We start from the raw sequence: 20745 nt of genomic DNA, 5'->3' as shown, positions 1-20745 counted from the left end.
CAAGAGCACTAAACTTGCCAGTCTTAGCAAATTAAATGAAGTATTTACCTTTCAGCAAAGTACATTTTTGTTGAGCCCCTAGTACCATCCTTGGCCAGTTACAAAACACTGTCAGTACCGATTTGTGGAATACTTGGCAGATAAGCAACACTCTTTTTTCTTCTCTTTACACATCACAGCTTTGAAATTCACTAGTAGAAGGGTTAAATCAAGAAAACTAAGAGCCAGCTGGCTGCAAAGCTCAGTGTCTTCATCCTGCTGTGGCTCATCAGGTCACTGGAGAATAACTAAGTCAACTGAGTAAATCTCCACGTGATCTAGATGAACAAATTCACATAGCCTTTCTATCTTCAGTTAGTGCAAACAGAGGGGTGAGCCTTATGGAGTAGAAGGTGGCTTTGGCTTTGTCTTTCCTGCACGCAATTCCACAACTGCAAACACAGTGTTTTTTCAGGCTTTGATTGTAACAGCAAGGAATACATACAATAAGCTTGACACAGAAACTTAGTATCATTTTACTTTCAGAAGGAAGTCTTCAGGATGATTACCACTTGAATTTAACATGCAATTGCCTGAACTGTGCTGTGTCATATGTGTCCCTACTTCAATTTTTAAAGTATTAATTAATGACGTTCAGACAGAGCAGGCAGACTCTGAGTGATGTTAGCTCTGCTTGGATTAAGGTACATAACTTAGATGTAGAAAATATGTTAAGTGCCATCTTAAATTTGTCAATTGTCCTAGACCAGGCAGCATTTCTGGGGTGGATATACACACTCCAGAGACTGCAAAGTACCAGAAACTTGATGCAACACTGCACTATTTACAGAGACAGGAAATGTATTCCTCACTGTGGTTCCACTGTAAAACCCTAGTGTGCTGGTTTGAAGCTAATTGGAACATTTTACTGAGAGAAATGAAATCCTTAGCTGTGAGAAGAAAAAAAGAAAGAACAACAATACCCTGTATCACCCATTCTTGGTTTCTGAGATTGTAGGTACAGAGGTTCAGAGGCAAATTACACACCAGCAGAGAAATACTAGCAGCCTATGAAGGAGTGAAAGCAGCTTCTGAAGTGATTGGAACTGAGGCACAATTGCTTTTAGCTCCTAGATTGCCAGTTGTAAACTGGATGTTCAAAGGCAAAGGTTCATCACTGTGTCATGCCACAGATGCAACCTGGCCTAAGGTTTGGTTTGATAACCTAACAAGCATAGATGGGTAATCTTGATCGACCTGGTTTGGCGGAAGTGATCACCAACTGGCTGGAAGGCACAGATTGTACAAAACCTCCAGAGAAGAAAGTAACCCATGCTGAGGAAGCTCCTCCTTATGGTGATCTCTCTGATCAGGAAAAAAAATATGCTTTGTTCATAGATGGTTCCTGTCATCTTATTGGGAACAAGCAAAGGTGGGAATCAGCAGCCTGGAGTCCTATAAAGAGAGTTACTGAAGCAAGAGACGGAGAAGGAGAATCCAGTCAATTCACTGAGGTAAAAGCTGTCCAACTTGCTCTTGATGTGGCTGAACGTGAAAATTGGCCTATCCTTTACCTCTACACCAACCCATGGATGGTAGCCAATGCTCTATGGGGTTGGCTAAAGGACTGGAAGAATGGTTGGCAGAGGCAAGGAAAGCCTATTTGGTGTGCTGATCTATGGCAGGACATTGATGCACGGCTGGAGAGAATTCCAGTGAAGGTGAGGCACATAGACTCACACATACCCAAGAACAGAGCCACGGAGGAACACCAACACAACCAGCAGGCAGACCAAGCTGCTAAGATTTCTCAAGTTGATACCAACTCTGATCTTGGCCTAGACTGGAAACACCGAGGTGAACTGTTCCTAGCTCGGTGGACCCATGACTTATCTGGACATCAAGGCAGAGATGGAACATACCGATGGGCATGCGATAGGTCAATTGACTTGTCCATGGATGCTATCACCCAAGTCATCCATGACTGTGACATTTGTGCTGCTATCAAGCAGGCTAAGCAAATCAAGCCCTTATGGTATGGTGAGAGATGGTCAAAGTACAAGTATGGTGAAGCCTGGCAGATTGACTACATCACTTTACCTCGATCTCACTCTAGCAAGCAGTATGTGCTGACGATGGTTTAGGCAAGCACCAGATGGCTGGAAACCTATCCAGTTGGAAAGATATGGAACTCCAGAGAGAATCGAGTCAGAAAATGGCACTCATTTCAAGAACAGTCTTGTGAAAAACTGGGCCAAAAAGCACAGTATTGAGTGGATCTACCACATACCCTACTATGCACCAGCTTTAGGGAAGACTGAGCACTACAACAGTATGCTGAAAACCACCTTAAAAGCCATGGGGGGTGGAACTTTCAAAAACCGGAACAAACATTTAGCACAAGCAATCTGTTTGGTAAATAGTAGGGGTTCAGTAAATAGAGCAGGACCTACATAATCAGATTTGGTACAGTGGATGGTGATAAAGTTCCTGTTGTACGTGAGAAGAATCTGTTAGGGAAAACTGTTTGGGTATTTTCTCCTTCGGGTGAAGGGAAACCTGTCCGAGGGGTGGTATCTGCTGAAGGTCCTGGTCATACCTACTGGGTAATGCAGGAGAATGGTGAAATCCAGTGTATTCCACAGAGAAACCTAACTTTAGCTGAGAGTTTAAATTCAAAATGCATAATACAAGCTGTTAGGAGTTTTCTGTTCTAGGTTATTATTATCAGGCATTCAAAGGCAGAATCTTATGAGAGAATCTACAGTGCATGAGCATGGACCCAATGTCACCTGGGAGTCCCTGTTCTCATCTCATCTGTGAGGAGACAAACTGCTGTTTTCTGAGCTTTTAAATCACCTACATCTGAGATAGCCAGAATGAAGTGCAAAATGAACTTGTAATATTCATTATTGTAAATATTGTTTTAGATTAGACAGTTCTCAGCGGAACACTAAGTGATATAGAGGAGTGGATTGTGTTGGTTTGAGGATAATTGGAATATTTTACTGTGAGAAATTAAATCCTTAGCTGTGAGAAAAGAAAAAGCAACAGTACCCTGTATCAACCAGTCTTCTGCTGAGAATCACAACTAGTCAAAATACAGAGAAAACACTTGTTTCTCACACACTTCTCAGCTCTCACTTCTGTTCTGCTCCTCCTTTCTGGTGGTCTGGTCTCTGTGGTTGCCTCTGCCTTAACTCTAATCCACCCTAACCCTTTTTCCTCTAACCTCCTTGTCTTTTTTGACATCTCACCTCAGATCTCCAGACTTATCACGAGATATATGTGGGTTGATCTGATTATTTCTGAAGGGAGGGAAGGGAAGGGCAGGGCGAGGAGGTTTGGGTCAGAAGCCCTCCTGGCAATCTGATTGTTCTGGGAGGAGTATTGTGTTTCCACATTACTTTCAACTTGTATATAACTGTATATACATATATATGCTTGGAAATTGGGCTAGCTATAAATATAGCTTCATTCTTTAACTTCCAGCTGGCTGAGTCTAGTCTGGGTGATTTTGTAAAGCTGGGGGGGGTGTGTGCAACACCCAAACCATCGCTCCTAGCATGGATCAAGTGGATCAATAAATAACATGACTTGCACTGATATTCTTCTACTTTTTCTCTGTCAATGTTGGCAAGTCTACTGAAAACTAAATTGGAAAACAAAAAAAAACCAAACCCTGATAAGGTCTATTCACTCCTAGCCATATATATTTTCAGTGCTTTATCAAAGTAGATTTTGCATTTTATGGTTGGATAGCAGCAGTAGCACACAAGGATGAAAACACTGAATGGGCATTGCTATCTGTCTACAATTCAAGTCTCTAATCTCTCCTGGAAACCCACATTCCCTGCCTCTCTCCAGAGAGGCAAGGGTTAAGACAGGACCAGTATGCTAGCCCTGCACCCTGTAACATCTCCTTTGAAAAACCACTCACACAGTTTACAGGGAAAGAGTGAGAGTGCAGCTGCTGTCCCAGTCAACATTTGGTTCCTATTACAGTGAAAAAAAATATCTCACTCCCCCTTTTCTCTCCCTCCTTTCTACATTAGAAGTCCATCAAACTTTTTTTTCCTCCTTAATACTTTCCATTAAGTTTTCTCTTGAATAGGCTTTCCCAGAGTGTGGTGCTCTTTGCTGTATGTGCTCAGGCGGCAGCTGCAAGATGCCACTAAATAAGAGAATGAGGAGTGAGAAAAGCAGCTCAAGCCCCTTATTTGGGTCTCAAGAGGCAAGTGAAAAGTTAGTTGAGTTAAACGGGTGAAATCCAGAGCACTTGAGAAAAATAAACAAACAACAGGCTGTGAAGTTTTGTAGCATTAGGACTCATGAGATGAGGGAGAGTACTCAAATCACTCTACCCCTGCCTGCAGCTATATGCCTCTGCCACCATCAGCCTCCCAAAAGACGCAGCACAGGATGGTGTTACACCACAGGGCCTTAAAGGTTCCTCCATGGTTGTTCCATCCAGGTCTCGTATCATTTGAGACCCAAATTACTTCAGTTGTGCTGTATTGCCATGGAGTACAGATGTCACGTTTGTGACTTTGGGTGTTCTGTTGTCTAAGTATTAAACATTCAGTACACAAATCTCTGAAGAACATGACAAGTCTCTAGACTTACAAAATTTGCACTGAAGCTCATGAAAGCAATCAACTTTGCTTGACACCCAGTACACCTATAATCTTGCCATGTGGTAGATGAAGACTCTCTGATGAGTGCCTCTTGGAAAACATTTGATAAATCTGACAGCTTTGATGGTTTGCCTATGGGGACAAAGCACACTGAAGTAATCCAATTTCCTGGTGTCATTTCAACACCAAGAATTGTAGCCAAGTAACAAACCCTTACAAAAGAAGCAAAATTTTGGTGTTTATAATCTACACACCTAAAGAGAAGACCAGAATTTGCTCTGCATTTCCAAAGCAAAGATGAACATATTTACCTAGTCAGGCTCTGTGGAAAGCGTGACCTGAAAGCTAGTAGGGTCACAGTCATATTAGGTGAAATCCTCCAGACAATAGAAGTGGTGGAGTAGCAGCACAGCACTAGCAAGATGCATCTTCTACCACCATTCAGTAACACAACTAAGTAAAGAAACAACAAACAAACAAATCCTCCAAAACCAAACCCCAACACCAGAACACAAACCTCTAACAAACAAACAAAAAATGAAACAAAAAGCCACCAAGACCTACAGGTCACCTCTCTGTGTCTTTGCTGTGAGGCTATATGGTTAATGCTCTTTTGTTTCTGTATAAGCACTGATACAAGGGTAAAGGCCATAGAATCACAGAATGGTATGGGTTGGAAGGGACCTCCAAAGGTCATCTAGTCAAACTCCTTTGCAGTAAGCATAGATGTTGTCCATTGGATCTCATTGCTCAGAGTCCCATTGAGCCTCACCTTGAATATCTCCAAGAATGAGGCCTCAACTACCTCCCTGGGCAACCTATTCCAGTGTTCCACCACCCCCACCATGGTAAAGAACTTTCTTCTAATGACCAATCCAAATCTGCTCTTCTCCAATGTAAAACCATTGTCCCTCATCCTATTATCACAGGTCTTTGTAAACAGTCCCTTTCCAGCCTTCTTGTAGGCCTCCTCAAAGTGATCTTTTCTGAATTTATCAACCTAGCCCCAAGGTAATACAGCTAAAGGAGTTTCCCAATAAGAAGGTGACACTTACTACAATTGTCTAAGCATAGTGGTGCTGACATGCTGGCCAAAGAGGAGTGTCTAGCATTCTTATCTTCCTCCTGTCAAAAATTTGGTTCTGTGTAGTTTCTGCTCTCCTTCTCCCTCAAGTGGATTTATGTGGGTATGAGGTATGGCAAGAAATAGACTGGAATTGGTGGTGATCTCTCACCTAATAAAGAGAACATTTTTCTTCCTGAGGTTCCCTTTGCAGTTCTGCTCTGCCAGAGCTAAAGGAGAAAACGTTTTACCTCCCGCCAACTGTACAAAAATCAACTCACCTGCTGTGGCTCCTTGAACATTTCACAATGGCTTAGAGAAAGACTAGGAAAGGTGACTGTGTCTATGTCAGCACATGTTTTGTAACGTCTATCTCTAAGCAATTACATAAGAGATAATTGGGGCGTGGTGGTAGAACGCACTGAGATCCACAAAGAGAGAATACCAGCACCTATTGCAGAAGCTGACTCTGAACTACATATGCTGCACAGACGAGGCCATCCTACTGGACACAGTGTGGGGAAAAAAAGAAGAGAGCTGCTGGCAAAGAGGTGGTCACACAAACCACGGCAGACAGACTTTCAGCCATCCTAAGAGCAGCATGACACATTGGCACCAGAGCAATCAGCAACCCCAAGGGCCTGCTGCTAGATGTTTTACAGATAACTTTTTTGGAATTCCTGAAAGTTTTGTGCTGGCCACACAATGCTGCATTGGTATTGTAGAGGTAAGTGCTACTTTTCCTTCACTCCACCTTACAGGTAATGGAAGATACTTCTGGAAATGCTTATTTCAACTAAGGGAGCACAAATTCCTAGCAATGGTCTTCTCCAGCTGAAATTGCCACAAGTTTTCCAGGTCTGTAGTGTTCCTTCTAGGAATTCTCCAGAGATACCCTACTTGCAGAAAACTACTTTCCCAAAAATAATTCTGCCCTAAAATCCACAAGATAGCTTTCAAACATGTTTGATGTATTTTGTGGATAGCCAAAATTCAGCCTGAAAATTAACTTCAGAAGAGAATGGTAGGTTCCAGTTTGAATTACATACTATAAATTCATAATATGGAGAGAGAAAATTTCTAGAGAAATCTATACCCAGGACTGAAACCAAAAGAAAAAAAACAAACCGGTTCACCTCCATCCCAAAACTTTCTATACTCCCCTCTACTGCCTCCAAAAACTAGTAATGACATACCCATATTGTTTATAAAGAGCTGCAAGAAAAGAGTGGAAAGACTTGTATTTTTATAGAGCCTCACCTGGAAAAGCAGGCTCTTCAAGTACTGCAGAGAAAGAATCTCCTCATTTTTTGGCACTTAGTCCTCAAAGGACTAATACCACAGAAGCATGTTGTCTTGCCAGAAGAAACTACTCCAGTTTATGACAGTTTTGGCCTCCTTATTGGTCTTTTGTTTCAAGCTATACAGCACACAGCCCCCATTCCACTCCTAATGTTGTTTCATACATTTGCACCTCTTACTGTGATCTTTCTACCTCTTCACAAGAGAACAGGACTCAGCTTGCAGCATTTTCAGTAACCCAAAGTTTCAATAAGCATAGAGGAATTCACATTATCATAAAAGAGTTCAATATTCGGTGGAATAAACCAAATTACAGCACCTTGCTTCTAGAAGAGTTGAGTCCCAGTTAACAGCCTCCAGCAGATACAGCAGTGAGTGGCGTCCCTGTTTTAACAAAGGCTTTACATGAAGCCTTGACACATTTCTCTGTTCTCTTTCCATATTAGAAAGATGATTTGTGTGTCTCTAGTCTCAGCAAGGAGTTACTCTAGTACATCACAAATGTAAATCTCTATTTCACATGGCCATTATGGAACAGAAGGTTAAAACTACATGATTATTTTTGGGAGGAGACATAAATCAGAAAAGAGGTAAGAAGCAGTAATTAGAAAGGCAAAAAAATCACAGTGAAATAAATGTATTACTCTAATAGGCCCAAGCAAGTGTAAGGTGATTCAGTGACACAGGGCACAAGGTGCTATAACTGAAAGAGTAAAATATAATAAAGTAACACTATTGCCTGCACTCTTGGCTTAATTAATTCTATTTCCCTCCCTGGGTCCTGGCACTCTGGCTGTAAAGAAGAATGCAACACACAAAGGCTGGGGGTAGAAGTGCTGCAGAAGGCTGAGACAGCATACCTGGCAGCTGCTAAAACAGAACTTCAAAGTCTCAGCTCCCTTTGAAAACCTATCAGGCAAAACCCACCTCTCCCCTTCAGCTTCTTTAGGAGCTGGTACATTTAACCACTTCAGCATGTTTGGCAGTTCTACAGCCACTTCCAAAGCAGGTGGTGGAATGGAAAATTGTGGGAGAGTCCCAAATCACTCAGTTGTCTCTTTTCCCCAGCAGGCAGCGACACACGTGCAGACCCAGCAGGCCAGCTGACAGACCACAATTAAGCACAGAGAACAGGGAATTTGTGATTACACCTTGAACCACAGAAAAGGCCCACGCTTACCTCAGTAAACTGGGTTGGTGTCTTTCTCCAGAAAACTGCTAAATCTGATGACAGCCCATTAGAGGCAGAAGAGTTGAGGATGTTCAGATAATTGCATTGTATAGTACAAAGAGCTGGCACATTCTGCAGGGCAGTTCCCAGACTTGTCTAGGATTTGTTGAAAGATCCCTTTCTGTCAGATCCTGTCTGCAAAAGATGAGTTCAAGTTGCATAGAACTTACTGGATCACTTGGAGCTTGAAGCCTTTCACATAAGATTTATGCCTTTACCTACAACTACAGGCTGGGAGGTAGAGATTATTTGCAACACCTAAACAAAAAAAAGCAAGCTTTTAAATTCTGTCCATTTGTGAACAGGCACCCATCCTTGTCATGTTTCCTCCACCAGTGTGGACAGAAGGGTCTATGATGTAGTTGTGACATCTCTGCTGGTCATCCCAACTGCACACTATATCCATCTTTTCCCTCTGTGGTTTGAGAAGAACAGGAATCTAGGGGTGGTGCTGTTTCCTTAGGAATGCAGCTTTACTTGATTCCTTAATGACCAATTTGGGGTAAGCCTTTCAACTGCTAGGTCTTCTGGACAGTCAAATACTTCCAATGACTGGAAACCAAGAGCCAAGAGGCAGGTATCTTTAGAGGAAGTGCAATAGTTTTCATAAGTTACAGATGAAAAAAAAGTTATGCAATCCTACATTCCGGTCCAACACAATCCCTTCTTCTACAGCCAAAAGGGAATTGTTTCCTACAGCACACAGAGAAAATTGTATAATTAGTCAGCAGCTCCCAGTCACAGCAACACAGATGGGAACCATGGAATTACTACCTCAGGAATTTCACCAGTGATTGCATGTAATGTTAAGCATGAGAACATCAAAGATGCAGCTGCAGATACTGAACCCTTATAAGGGCAGACTGAAATATCCGAGCCACTTAGCGGAATAATGTCCTTTCAGCTGTCCCCTCCTAGCATAGATAAGGCACATTAAGAGAGGACAGTAACAATAGCATCCAGTGCCAGATCAAGAAATCTCCATTACATGCCATTTCTTCATGCTCAATGCCTTTCAGGATGTTTCAGCAAATGTTCTAAACAGAGCAGACTTCTCTCATGAAGGCTGCAACTGGTGCACTCCACAGAAAAAGGAGTCTGCACTAAAGACAAGTGAGAGTTCAAATATGGCTTCCAGATGGCTTGAGCTGAACCATAGTAACACTTAAAAAAAGGTTAATCTTCAAGTTGTGTACTGTGTTTATGGCTCTCCAGAGAGTAGCTGCAGTGCAGAAGTGTAAGCAAGCTCTTGAACAAAGGTAAGTAGTAGACATTAGGAAAAAAATGAAAGTAAATGATGAGAGCAGTTGTTAACCTAGTTTTGCTACCTAACAAAATACACACTGTAAACATCAGAGTGAGACTTTGAAAGACAAGGTGCAAACAACCAGGCCTTCTGTAGCAACAAACACAACAAGTCACAATCTATGAAGTTACCTATCAGGAATTCAGACCATTTCAGAGGCATGCAAACAACAAACTATGCAGCACGACAGTTCTCTCTCCTTTCACAGAAATGCTCCTGAGTAACACAGGCGTAATGCCTACACTCACATATTCAGGTTTTGCAAGGTTTCAGAGGTCATAATTTGTCAAAGAATTTGTTCTGTTTAGAAAATGCCAATAATGAAAACCACTGTGCTGTGTGAATTCGATTGCAGAATCAGAATGTGAAGTATCACAGAATGTCAGGGGTTAGAAGGGACCTCAGAAGATCACCTAGCCCAACCCCATACTCTGCTCCTATGCCTCATAACAACATAGAAATGAATGGATACTTGCATTCTCTCTATACTGGAGTACTGCAGCCAGATCTGGAGCCCTCAATACAGGAAGGACATGAACTTGATGATGCAGGTCCAGAGGAGGCCCACAAAAATGATCAGGGGATTGGAACACCTGCTATGAAGACAGGATGAAGGAGCTGGGGTTACTCAGCCTGGAGAAGAGAAGGCTCCAGGGAGACCTGGTAACAACCACCCAGTACCTGAAGGGAGCCTACAAAAAACGATGAAGAGAGACTGTTTACAAAGACCTGTAGTGATAGGACAAGGGGCAATGGCTTCAGACTTGAGAAAGGCAGATTTAGATTGGATGTAAGCAACAAGTTCTTTATCATGAGTACCACCCTGGAACGGGTTCGCACAGGGAGGTCATTGAGGCCCCATCCTTGGCAATATCCAAGGTAAGGCTCAACAGGGCTCTGGACAACCTGATATAGTTGAGGATACACCCACTTACAGCAGGGGGAGTTGGACCAGATGACCTTTGGAGGTCCCTTTCCACCCAGATCATTCTATGACTACGATACACAGATAGTAGAGGATATCTCATTATTTAAACAATTTGGGATAGCATCAGTAGCAAGAAAGTGCAATTTCAGAAACAAAAGAAAGCACAACTGTGACTATCAAGAAAGCCAAAATCAGCCATGCAAACAACGTTCTGAACAGGACAAAATATTTAAATGACTGAAAATAGACAGGATCTGAATTTCTTAAATATACCAGAATACCTATTACTTTATTACCAATTGTTTTTAAAATGTATTCTATGCATTTATCTATATACTTGAGAAGAATTAAAGTATTTGTGAGCTTTAACGGATAACAGATAGAGTCATTGCTTTTGTGGATTTTTAATGAATTTAATTTCACATTAAAATCCCAACAATTTATTTGGACATGGCACCTGGGGACATGGTTTAATGGCAAGACTTGATGATCTTAGAAGCCTTTTCCAATCAACACAATTCGATGATTTTATGATTAAAGCACAGCTCTTTCTTGAGAGTTTGAAACTGAAGAAAGATTAGCAAGTTCTCAACAGTCAAACCCAAACTTTACAAAAGGCAGCTGTTCCAACAAATCTTTTGAGGCAGGCTTTTTTTCCAACTGCTCACAGGGGATAAGCTGTAAACTTCCTTGTTTTGTTTACTGTGGTTTTGTTTTGTTGTGTTTGGGGTTTTTTTTGTTTTGTCTTTTTCTTTTTTTTTTAGCAGGGAGGTAAGGAATTTTGAAAACGGAAGGCTAGGGAGGGGATCACTGTAATTAGCAACCCAAATCTCACTCTTGGATAATATTGCAGAATCACAGAACATTAGATATTTTGGAAGGTACCTCCAGAGATCATCAAATCAAATCCTCCCTGCCAAGGCAGGATCCTCTAGGGTAGTTTGCACAGGAATGCATCCAGGTCTCCAAAAAAGGAGACTCCACAACCTCTATGGGCAGCCTGTTCCAGTGCTCTGTCATCTTCACTGTAAAAGTTTCTCCTCATGTTGAGATGAAACCTTCTATGTTCCAATTTGCAACCACTGCTCCTTGTCTTATTGCTGCCGACCACAGAAAAGAGCTTGGCCCCATCTGCTTGACACCCAACCCTCAGATATTTGTATACATTGATGAGATCTCTTCTTAGTCTTCTATTCTCCAGACTAAGCAGCCCCAGGTTTCTCAGTCTCTCTTTGTAGGGGAGATGCTCAAGTCCCCCAGTCATCCTCGTGGCTCTCCACTGGACTCTTTCCAGCAGGTCTCTGTCTCTTTGAACTGGGGAGCCCAAAACTGGAGATATTCTCAAGTTCTTTATTAGAAAGAGATGTGTTCATCAACACATCTAATCTTAAGAACAGCAGAGCCTCTGAAGAATCACTTTTGGGGTTCCCATTGAGAATTTGAAGTGCCTGTGCTTAGATCTTCCTGTTTTCCCTGGCATTTTTTTTCTTCACAACAGATGACATTGTGTTCTTCTTGCCATGTTCACTGCATGAGTTGGAAAGCCTTTAACTGCTGTTGAAACGATCATCCACCAGAAGATATTCAGAGAGAAGTCAAAATCTTTAAGGATCATGAGACTGCCAAAGAACCTTAGACCCAAGTGTCTTCCAGTGGAGCTGAGATCAGAAATACACTGAACAGAACAGACTAACAAGTTACTTCAAGTTTTTTCTTACACCACAGCTGTATCTTTTAGGATACAGCCAGGAGAAGCAGAAGTCACGACCTTGAAAGTAACATGTTGTCTTTAATGAGTACTGGAAAATTCTCATTTGAAATCCAGAATTATTGTTCATAAGTGATTGTCCTGGGTTAACACAGCCTGTTCTCACAAACGCCCTTTTCCCACACAGATAGGAGGGGAAAGTAACACACAAAGAAAACCTGGATTGAAATAAGGAAATTCACTGAGATAACAGAATACACAATTCCTTTGCGCTTCTGCAGAAGTAGCAGCAGAAGCCAGCAATAGAAACAGTTCCCCTCACCCAAGCACAAAGAAATCAGCTCACTGGAAAAGACCCTCATTCCAAAAACCAGGAACTGGAAGCAGCAACCAGAACAGGAAGCCTTTCTGCTTATAGTCTGAACTTCAAGCTCCATGCTAATTTGCCCCAGCCAGTACTTTCATCTGCCACTTCCTAACAGCAGCATGGTGTTGAATATCATCAGCAGATTCAACTCAAACCATGACTGTGATAGAAGCCATAAATCCTAGAAACATATTTGTCACCATCATAAAGACCAACATACATGTCAAACCCAAGCTTCTGACTCAAAGAGTATTATTCCATTTATGCTGTCCTGGGGCTAACATCTCAGAGAAGAAAACCACATGAAAATGCTGTACTAATTGTAAAAATAGATGTGGATCTGGAAGTTCAAAGCCTTTACTGATATAACTGTTACCTCTTTCAGGGTCTATACTTAGTCACAAGAGGCAAAAACCAAAATTCTTAAACTTGCTCAATTTCAGCCTCAGCATCTGCAGCTTTTCAAAATGATAAAAAGGAGGAAGCTGTCATCTCTTTGCTCACCATCACCTTTATCTCAATATTAAAAAGATGGTCCACACTTGAGTTTCCCCCTCTTCATAGTCTACCAAACTCAAAGTTTCCTGAGTTGAATTTTGAAGAAAATTCAGTTTTCAACACTGAAGACGTTGGCAGCCCAACCTGGCTCACATTCTTTACAGAGAAGAATTTAAAATAATCCTTATAGGGTTTTTTTTCAGCAACAAGCAAATAAAGAATTCTTTACACATACAAAAAGTGGAGAATATATAAGCCGCAGCCCTTTTGCTCCAGAGGGTGACTACTGCATCCCTGGCAGACAGCTGCCAAGTACCAAGTGCAGTACTTCCAGATAATTTTCTCAGACCAACTAGTTCCATGTTAGTTAAGTCTCAAGTGCCAGGTAGAAGAAAGATAGAAAAGGCTGTGGAAGAAGACATTGACTGAGACAGATGCAGCCTGAAATTAAAGCAAAGAAGCCATGAAAGATCATGGATACCAGCAGCTGGAACATAAACAGTGCCTTTGATAAGGCTCGCTCTCTTTGAAATTCCTCTTACTAAAGGTTGCTGTCGCAGAGCCAGTTTTTAGTAGACTTGGATCAGCTAGGCTGCTTTGGCCTCTCCCCAGCTGGGTTGCTGTGGACAGTAATTGGATGAGAAATGTTAATAAAAGTTCAGTGAGTACAACAGGAGAATGTCTGGAAACTGTGGTGTCTTCAAGCACTACCTAGCTTTTTCTTATTTTTGTTACAGAATGAAAGCCTAGAAGTAACTGCTCGTGATAAAAGACTCCAGACACATCAATGTTTCCATCCTGACACTGCAGAGACTACTTTTAATAGTGTACTTAAACTTTGTAATGGGCACTGCTTCTGGACAACAGAATAACCAGTTTTCTTGAGCCACCAAAATGCTTTCTTATTACAAGCCAAGGCCTCTTACTCATAGCTTTTTGGTCAAAGTACTCTCTGGCTGATACCACACAGTGTTAGGTAAAGACTAAGAAAGTCTTATGATGACAAAAGTTACCTGTGATTATAATTCACACTATTCTGTAAGCAAAAAGTTGGCATTCCACAGTGAAGTTCTGGTTGCTCTATTTCCTTCAAGTGGCACAATATATGCACACTTCAGAAACGTATGAACTAGTGAACAGAATAGAACCAGCAAGCAAAGCTGTTTCCATGTGAATAGGGAAGCTGACGTACTGATTGCTTTTACCATTCCCATCCCCCCATACATCTTTTTAAAGGAAGAAGTTTTTTGTTAAATGTTGGAGCCCTGCATGGCTTGCAAACAGCTGCTGCTCGATACCTGCAGCCCAAAGAAATCCTGGAAAAGGACAGGCTATCATGGAGCCAACAGAACACAATTCACAAACTTTCCTGAATCCGAAAGGCAGGGAAATTTAGAGGACAAAGCAAAATCTTCACAGGGAAGACTAAGACTTTCAAGGACAGAAAAAGCTTTCTTTGTGCCTTCGGCAGGGAATGCCTATTTATATCACAGGATGAAACACCAAAAGCTGAAACCCTTAACTCATCTCTTTGGCTGCTTACTGGTCCAGGGACTGCCCCACATGAAGGCTTCCTTTTGGAAAGGTTTTCCACACAGATCTCAGATCACTCCCTGCTCCCAACATCTGACATGTTTACCAAGATAATCCTAATTCAGATTTCCCTTTCTCAGCTACACAACAACACAGCTGCTCAAGATCACTGCTTTCACCAGTGACCAAGCTTCTTTTTAACACTATCCCTTAGACACCTCAATTTTCTTGATGTGAAAAGGTATAAGGCAGACCTGAAATCTCAGAAATATTCACAACTAGTTCAACTTCAGGGCAGCCCTGTAGAGCCTAAGGCAAATGAAGAAAAGACTGCTAACCTGTCTTGCCCTTCATAATATGCCTGACTCACAAAGGGGATTTCCATTTTTACAAAGCAGCATGCTGTTGTGTGCCTGGGAGAGAGGATACAGAACATGCTTCTAACTGTTTCACTGTGACCCACAAAAATAGCACAATTCACAGATGGGCCCATTCAATCCCTCTGTTCTTATGCCAGATGGACCTGCCCTAAGATCAATGCCAGAAAGGATGCTCTTCTGGGAAATTTCCCAATGCCCTTCTCAGCTGCACAAGTGTGAACTAATTCCAACAGCTACAGCATAGCAGCAAGGCTTTCATTTCTGCCTCACTACCTGCAAGACCAATCAACAGACAAAATTTGAGGTCCTTGCCTGGGGAAGAGCCAGGGATGGATAAAATATTGCTTGAAAAAGAAAAATAAAAATTAGGAAAGGGGAGAAACCAGACATTCATGGGATTCCCTGACAGCTCTGTGCAGAAGGAAGGGCTGGGCTGGAAAAAACAGGACCCCAGGTTCCTGCCAAGCTGTCTGAGGCCAGTCTTTTCCAAACAGCTCAAAGAAACAGCCAAGGTTCCCTTTTAACCCTTTTAGAGCTCCTCTAGAGAGAAAGACTGCTGTGGCCTGAGCTGTTCCCATAGAGCAACAGATTATGGGAGCTGCTTCATTTCTAGAAGGCTGCAGGCAGCAGAGCCAATCTCTCTTGTAAGAGCAACTGAAGTGAGAGCCAAGGCCACGTTAACCCTCTGAACAATGCTCTAGAAAGCAAATTTTTCAATGGTGATTGGGAGGTTACAATAAATGCAGAGGAATGGGAGACCTGCTGTTCACTTTGTACCATGAAGTATCTAGAACCTACACAGGATATCTCAAAGAGATCCAAGATCAGAGTTGGCTTGGGGAAGGTTATGAGTCAAGTTGTGCAAGACACTAAAAGATTTCAACTTGTTCTATACTAAATTAGATGCTTATTAACACAGAAAACAGTATGTGACTTTAGTCACAGCCAGTGAAGCCCACTGGTGGCAGCTGAAAGCAGGAAGAGGAGTGTTCACTGGTAGAGAAGAAAACAGAAGTACGTTATGTTATCAGCACGAACTGGCCATACCTGTTGCTCAGTTTTATGTCCACTGCAATAATCAAACAACTACATATTAATAAAAAAATTCAGTGGTTAGCAGTCAGAAGCCAGCAAGATATTAGTATATGTAAGTTATGAGTTAGAAAAAATGATGAGTTAGTAACACAATAGTGTTACTTATATGAAATCAATGTTTTACTCCTACTTAATGCACTGTTTTCATTCCTTGTCATCTCTATGAATACAACCAGACAACTCTGAGAGGGATGGAAAGATTTCCATTTAGAACTTGCAAAGAATGGAAATATTTAGCTTAGGGGAGGCAAATAAGAAAGGAGATGACAGAAACAGAATAAGTAGTTGGGGGGCGAGGGGGAGCGGAAATCAAACAAGCATTTCTGCTTGCTTTCATGTAATAAAGGTGCAAAAATGTATTTGTTCCCCCCAAATGTGCAAAAAAGGGACCTTTTGCAGAATACATAATTCACGCTTGGAACTCACTACTACTGCTCAGTGCAACTACAGTGAGAACATTTTACTGACAGCACCCACAGTGGACTACATGGAACAAAATGTATTGTGAGAACTGTGCCCCAGTTGCTAAAAGAGTGTAAAAGCAAGCTTCCCTGCCAGACACAGAACTTCACTGCTGCCCACCAGAACCTTCTCTGGGCTTTTGCTAAGGTGGTGGCGGCAGTTGCCTCAAAGCACAGTCCAAGGTGACAAATCCCATGTTTACATGATGGTAAGACCAGCTTACAAAGGCAGTTTAAATGAAAAAGAATCAAAATGCAGTGCTGGCTTGGGGCAAAGTATGAACCCTCTGTCTGCCTACCGACATTGGCTGCTTGCTGGGAGTAATGGGGAAGACTCTATCTACTCTGACAGAAAATCATGCTGTCAAAACGAGGCCTTCCCTTCAAATGCTGAGAGCTATTTGCCAAACCTGTAACTGCCCATGGCCAGCAGAAACAGGTAACGCAGATGCTGAGTCCCCTGTGCTCAGCTATGGCCAGCCCAGGAGAAGCTCCAGGCTGCAGCTGCAGCAGAGCCCCAGAAGTGCCGCGCAGAGGCCGCACTCGCCCAAGCCTGCCGGTGCGCGACTGCCCTGCTGCGCGGCCCCAGCTCTCGCCCCCGGCTCACAGCCCCAGCGCTGGCTCCGATGGCCTCGCTGCACGTGTCCCGAGCCCCCTCTGCCTCTGGAACGGGTCCTGCGATTAATCTCGCTCATTACCTCGGAAAAGGAGCAGCAGGGCGGCTGCCAGCCAAGTCCGCCTCAGCAGCGTCTGGGGAGCGCAGGCTGCGGGGCCAGGCCTCAGACTGTCTGGGCGCGCCACGAGCTGTCCCCCCCCGCAGGCTGCAGGCAGACAGCGCCGAGGCTCAGCGACGCGAGGCAGGCAGCCGCCAGCACTGCGCCAGCCCACGGGGCTGAGCCGCAGGGCAGCTTCTCAGCAGGACGGGCAATAACTGGGCCTGCCACCCCAAGTGTCTTTAATGTGACCAATACATACACTTAGAGTTATTGCCATAGATTTGTATATCACCTATGCAAATAACACATAAATAGAGAAACGCTTTAAAAAATACCAAGTACTTAATGTTTTTCTCCACTTTGTCAGCCAGTTCACTTCCACAGCTAAAATCACAGTATCACAGTATCAACAAGGTTGGAAGAGACCTCACAGATCATCAAGTCCAACCCTTTACCACAGAGCTCAAGGCTAGACCATGGCACCAAGTGCCACGTCCAACCTTGCCTTGAACAGCTCCAGGGACGGCGACTCCACCACCTCCCCGGGCAGCCCATTCCAGTGTCCAATGACTCTCTCAGTGAAGAACTTTCTCCTCACCTCCAGCCTAAATTTCCCCTGGCGCAGCCTGAGGCTGTGTCCTCTCATTCTGGTGCTGGCCACCTGAGAGAAGAGATCAACCTCCTCCTGGCCACAACCACCCCTCAGGTAGTTGTAGACAGCAATAAGGTCACCCCTGAGCCTCCTCTTCTCCAGGCTAACCAATCCCAGCTCCCTCAGCCTCTCCTCGTAGGGCTGTGCTCAAGGCCTCTCCCCAGCCTCGTTGCCCTTCTCTGGACACGCTCAAGCATCTCAATGTCCCTCCTAAACTGGGGGGCCCAGAACTGAACACAGTACTCAAGGTGTGGTCTAACCAGTGCTCACTGGTGACCCTGGGAGATGGAGAGGGGGGAACAAATAAACCAACCAATCAAAAAAAAAAACCCCAAACCAAACCACAACAACAAACCACTCAAATCAAACAGCAAACAACCAACCCAAAACACCACACCAACAAACAACAAACAGAACAACCCAAACCACCGCACCCAAAGAAACAAAAACCCAAACCAAACAAAAAGCAATCAACCAACCAAACCCCATAACCAAACCACAACAAAAAGCTAAACTATTACCCAAACCAAACAAAAAGCAATCAACCAACCAAACCCCATAACCAAACCACAACAAAACAACAAAAAGCTAAACTGTCAAACCCCCCAAAAATGTAAGTTGCTGCCTAGGCAGCAGAAGACTCTTACAGACACAAGTACGCACACATAGAGGAAGAACACACACAAACTAGAGACAGGTGAGTTGCAAGAACACACAGCTACCCAGTTTGTGCTTCTGTTTCAACTGCCCTCCTCACACTTCCTCCACGCAGCAGGTAATAATAGACCCAACTCCAAATTCAGGGTTCTCAGAAATGCTGCTTCTCAAGCGCTGTGGGAAGAATCAGCATGACACAGATGAGGAGATGCAGACAGGGTATTGGTAACAACAACAAAAACATCACTGTAGCCACCTTCAAATACTCAGGCACCTCAGATAAATTTAATTTAGGCATTAAGGTGAAGAGAGAAGGAGAAAAGAGAAGTGAACAAGCAATGAGGAGCATGGTTGAGCCAGGTGGCTATGCTACCAACAGCACAACTCAGTGCCGCTCATCTGCAGCTGCTCTGGCACTTACGTACTGCTTAACTAGGGAGGTATTAAGGTCAATGCAGTCTGACAAAACAGAACTGAAGGCCTGTTATACAGCCCTCAGTGCTTAATGCTTTCTCCCTCCATTTCCTCCAAAGGCACCAGTGCAGCAGTCTCCAAGCTAGCTTGCACCTAGAGGTTGTGTAAACAAACTGGCTCCAACCACTTGGCAAGTGCAACACAGGACAAGTCAGGCAGCCTCTAACTGGGAGCTTGAAACAAATAGTTTAGAAGATGAGAAAGTAAGTATAAAAAAGTCACTGTCAACTCTTAAGATGCAGATCTACAAGGCAAGACATATGTAACACAGAGAAATAGTTTCAGTCTTATAAAAATTTAGTGTAAGTTGCCAAGATCCCTGGGAATTCCTTCCTCCTTATCTCTAGTTGCAAGCACACAGTTCACTCTTTCTCACCTCGAAGGACACGGACCTGATGGAGGGGGTCCAGAGGAGGACCACAAAAATTGTCAACGAGTTGGAGCACCTCTGCTGTGAGGATAAGCTACAAAAGTTAGGGCTCTTCAGCCTGGAGAAGAGAAGGCTTTGAGGAGACCTTGTAGTGGCCTTCCAGTATCTGGATGGGACCTACAGGAAGGTTGGGGAGGGACTATTTACAAGATTTTGCAATGACAGGACAAGGAGAAATGGGTTTAAACTGGAAGAGGGGAGATTTAAACTAGATGTTAGGAAGAAGTTCTTTGGAGTAAGTGTGGTGAAACACCAGAACAGGTTGCCCAAGGAGCTTGTGGATGCTCCTTCTCTGGAAATATTCATAGCCAGGTTGGATGAGGCCTTGAGCGACCTGTTCTAGTGGGAGGTGTCCCTGCCTATGGTGAGGGGGTTGGAACTAAATGATCTTGGAGGTCCCTTCCAACCTAAACCATTCTATAAGAATGGAGAGAGACTGTTTACAAAGGCCTGCAGTAACAGGACAAGGGAAAATTATTTCAAACTAGAGAAGAGCAAATTTAGATTGGATGTTAGGAATAGGTTCTTTACTATAAGGATGCTGGAATACTGGAACAGGTTGCCTAGGGAGGTGGTTGAGGCCCTTTCCCTGGAGATATTAAAGGTTTAATAGGGCTCTGGGCAACTTAGTTTAAATGTCCCTGCCTACTTTAGGGGGGGTTGGACTAGATGACTTTTGGAGGTCCCTTCCAGCCTGAACCATTATATGAGTCTATGACTCTATCATTGTGAGAATCACCTTATGCACTAGGCCACCTCTTGGCTATTCCAGCATCACTCCTCTCATAGCTCTTCAGAGCCTGTCCAGGCAGGGTCCAAGCCTGATTTCCTTAGCACAGCTTCAAAATTCAAAACAGAGGAAACAATGAAGCCACTTTCATCTTTCCTTGATGTCAAATGCAGAAAGCTGCACCTCTGACACAAAGGATCAAGATTGGTGAATCACAATTAGCCTGTGACAGCTTCTGGAGTAATTTTGGCAAATCTCAAAAGTTTCACTGGAAATAGGGAAATTACTTCACAGCAGCACAGGACAAACTCTCAAAAGGAATCAGTGACTCTTTGACCTCCTCACAAGTCCAAAGAATATATACTTAGTATGATCAGAGCAGAACTTCTGAAACCTAGAACATGTAGTACATATACCCCTAGCAATAAGTAAAACTGGCATGAAGCATTAGTAAGTATTAGGTGGGAAAGATAGCATTCTCTATCTAGAAGAAGTGATTATAAAGAAGGTTCTGGTCTGGGGAACTGTAGAAGCAGTGTAAGACTGTGAGGAGGTGAACATGAGCCAACAGTGTGCCCAGGTGGCCAAGAGAGCCAGT

At 43.2% G+C, this 20745-nt stretch overlaps 1 protein-coding gene across 14 annotated transcripts in view; it reads right to left on the bottom strand.

The window, feature by feature from the left end:
* TTLL5 (tubulin tyrosine ligase like 5) overlaps positions 1 to 20745 on the bottom strand; it is a 140937-nt gene that overhangs the window by 38728 nt on the left and 81464 nt on the right. Inside the window, exon 31 of one of the 14 annotated variants that reach the window (XR_010303756.1) lies at positions 8162 to 8347. The exons of 11 other annotated variants lie outside the window; for them this stretch is intronic. Coding sequence is in view for 2 of the 3 variants with exons in the window: in XM_064150146.1 (XP_064006216.1) it covers positions 8337 to 8343 (7 nt within the window). In the remaining variant the exon portion in view is untranslated. Of the gene's footprint in view, positions 1 to 8161; positions 8348 to 18417; positions 18688 to 20745 lie in introns of those variants that run through there. 2 more of the 14 variants (XM_064150146.1, XM_064150128.1) reach the window with 2 other exon arrangements.

Source organism: Pogoniulus pusillus, chromosome 1, assembly GCF_015220805.1.
Source record: "Pogoniulus pusillus isolate bPogPus1 chromosome 1, bPogPus1.pri, whole genome shotgun sequence".
Classification (NCBI taxonomy): Eukaryota; Metazoa; Chordata; class Aves; order Piciformes; family Lybiidae; genus Pogoniulus; species Pogoniulus pusillus.
The sequence above is the reverse complement of the archived record's forward strand: the minus strand, read 5'-3'. Positions and strand labels throughout refer to the sequence as shown.